General features: G+C 40.2%; 1 protein-coding gene across 1 annotated transcript; it reads left to right on the forward strand.

The window, feature by feature from the left end:
* Positions 1 to 246: 246 nt before the first annotated feature.
* On the forward strand, positions 247 to 1,092 carry LOC112692936. Its single transcript, XM_025567760.1, has one exon. It carries the CDS (start codon positions 247 to 249, stop codon positions 1,090 to 1,092), a length of 846 nt encoding a protein of 281 aa, XP_025423545.1.
* The last annotated feature ends 874 nt before the right edge of the window (positions 1,093 to 1,966 follow it).

A 1,966-nucleotide genomic window follows, 5' to 3' on the forward strand; every position in this document is an offset into this window, starting at 1 on the left:
ACAAAGTCATTCCGACGTAAAGTTTTCAATAATATACATCGCCTTGCACATCCAGGTGTCAAGGCCATGACGAAGCTTGTTAAATAGCGATTCGTGTAGCCAGCAACTGACGTAGATTGCAGACATTGGGCGAGGGAATGTGTAGAATGTCAACGAGCCAAAATCACGCGCCATGTCACAGTACCTCTTAGTTCAATTTCTTTACCGTCTCAAAGATTTGAACATGTTCATTTAGATCTAATCATTATGCCTTATTCTGAAGGATTTCACTATTACCTCACGTGTATCGATATATTTACTCGATGGCCTGAGGTAATTCCATTGGAAAATCAAGAAGCGGCAACCGTAGCACGAGCTTTCTATACGCATTGGATCGCAAGATTTGGTACTCCTCTTCGTATCACAACAGACCAGGGAAGACAATTTGAGTCATGCCTTTTCAAGCAACTTAATAACTTGACTGGCATGAACCATCTTAGAACCATGGCCTATCATCCGTCAGCAAATGGCATGGTGGAACGAAGCCATATGCAGCTTAAAGCCGCCATTAAATGTCATCAAAATAATCTACGGACAGAAACTCTTCCGATAGTCTTATTGGGCATCCGAGCAGCTTGGTGCGACGATGTTAAATCCACCTCTGCAGAATTAGTCTATGGAGAGCCACTTAGACTCCCTGATGAATTCCTAACGTCAAAAGATAATGCTGCCAAGTTCGACGACGCAGCTGAGTTTATCAAAGATCTTCGACATCACATTCAGCAGATCCGACCTGTCAATGGTACACGACATGGCGAGAAGAAAAACTTTGTTTTCAAGGACCTTGCAACCACAGAGTACGTATTCATTCGACATGACGGACCCAAAAATGGAATACAAATGCTCTATGATGGTTCCTATAGAGTCATAAGTCGAAATAAAAAAACTTTTGTCATTGATATAAAGAAGAAAAAAGTTAGAGTAACTATTGATAGACTTAAACCGGCCTACATTATAGTAGACGACCATTCTAAGGAAGATATTTCGAGAGAAATTCAGACATCTACACCGAATACCATTACAAAAGAGGATCAAAGGACACGTTCCGGATGAAGTATTCGCACCGTGATCTATTCTTTAAACACTGCGTTACGGTAGAGAGTGAGAGGATTAATTGTAATTAAAACAAAACAAAACACTTAAATAATGAATGTGTACTGTAATTAAAAATAATAGATAAAATAATGGATAAAATAATGTATAATATACTAGATCCAGCTTAACTGGAGTTGAGAACACGGCAAACCGTGGAGCCGTGTAATCGCGTCTAGACCGACTAACTACGTGACCCTCTCCGTGTGAGCGCCTCGCCCCGAGCGAGTCCTGGAATATGTCCACTCGGCAGATTCCAAAGGCTCGCTCGCATGTCCGCAGTCACGTAGGCCAGTGAAAGAATTGTTTGACTATACAAAAATAAAATATACAGGGTGGACATAATTGTACAGGGTACAACACGGAAGAAAAGTTCGTTTTCCAGACCGTCTCCAAGTAGGTTCTGCTTGACTTCGTCACTGGTAGGGGAGTGATGTGGTGACGTAAACAACGCACCGTGAATCGTTCAAGTTTTTTACAATATTGTCAGTGGATAAGGGGAAATCCCATGTTCTAGAATATGCGATGATTATCTCGTTAAGGTAATTTCGAGAATGTTCTAGACAATCGACGCCGATATATATATACCGGCTGGTCAGACGCTAATTCAGTCAGTCCGTGAGTACAATCCGTGACACACCGTGAATTACACTCCGCGATATATTCGGCAATTCCTGCGCAATTGAAACGAGTATCGATATTTGCACATACGTATTTATATAATATAGTGTCTATTTTAATTAAATTAAATTGTGAGTGATTTTTTATTACTTTAATTCCACATTTCTATACATATTTTTTACATGTTCTTAAGCTACTTGTATACGCACGTAAT

Source organism: Sipha flava, unplaced genomic scaffold (assembly GCF_003268045.1).
Source record: "Sipha flava isolate LNK unplaced genomic scaffold, YSA_version1 117_pilon_pilon, whole genome shotgun sequence".
Classification (NCBI taxonomy): Eukaryota; Metazoa; Arthropoda; class Insecta; order Hemiptera; family Aphididae; genus Sipha; species Sipha flava.

Bases quoted from the DNA above. Each gene is read 5' to 3' on its own strand.
- LOC112692936 (XM_025567760.1), top strand. From the start codon at position 247: ATGCCTTATTCTGAAGGATTTCACTATTACCTCACGTGTATCGATATA.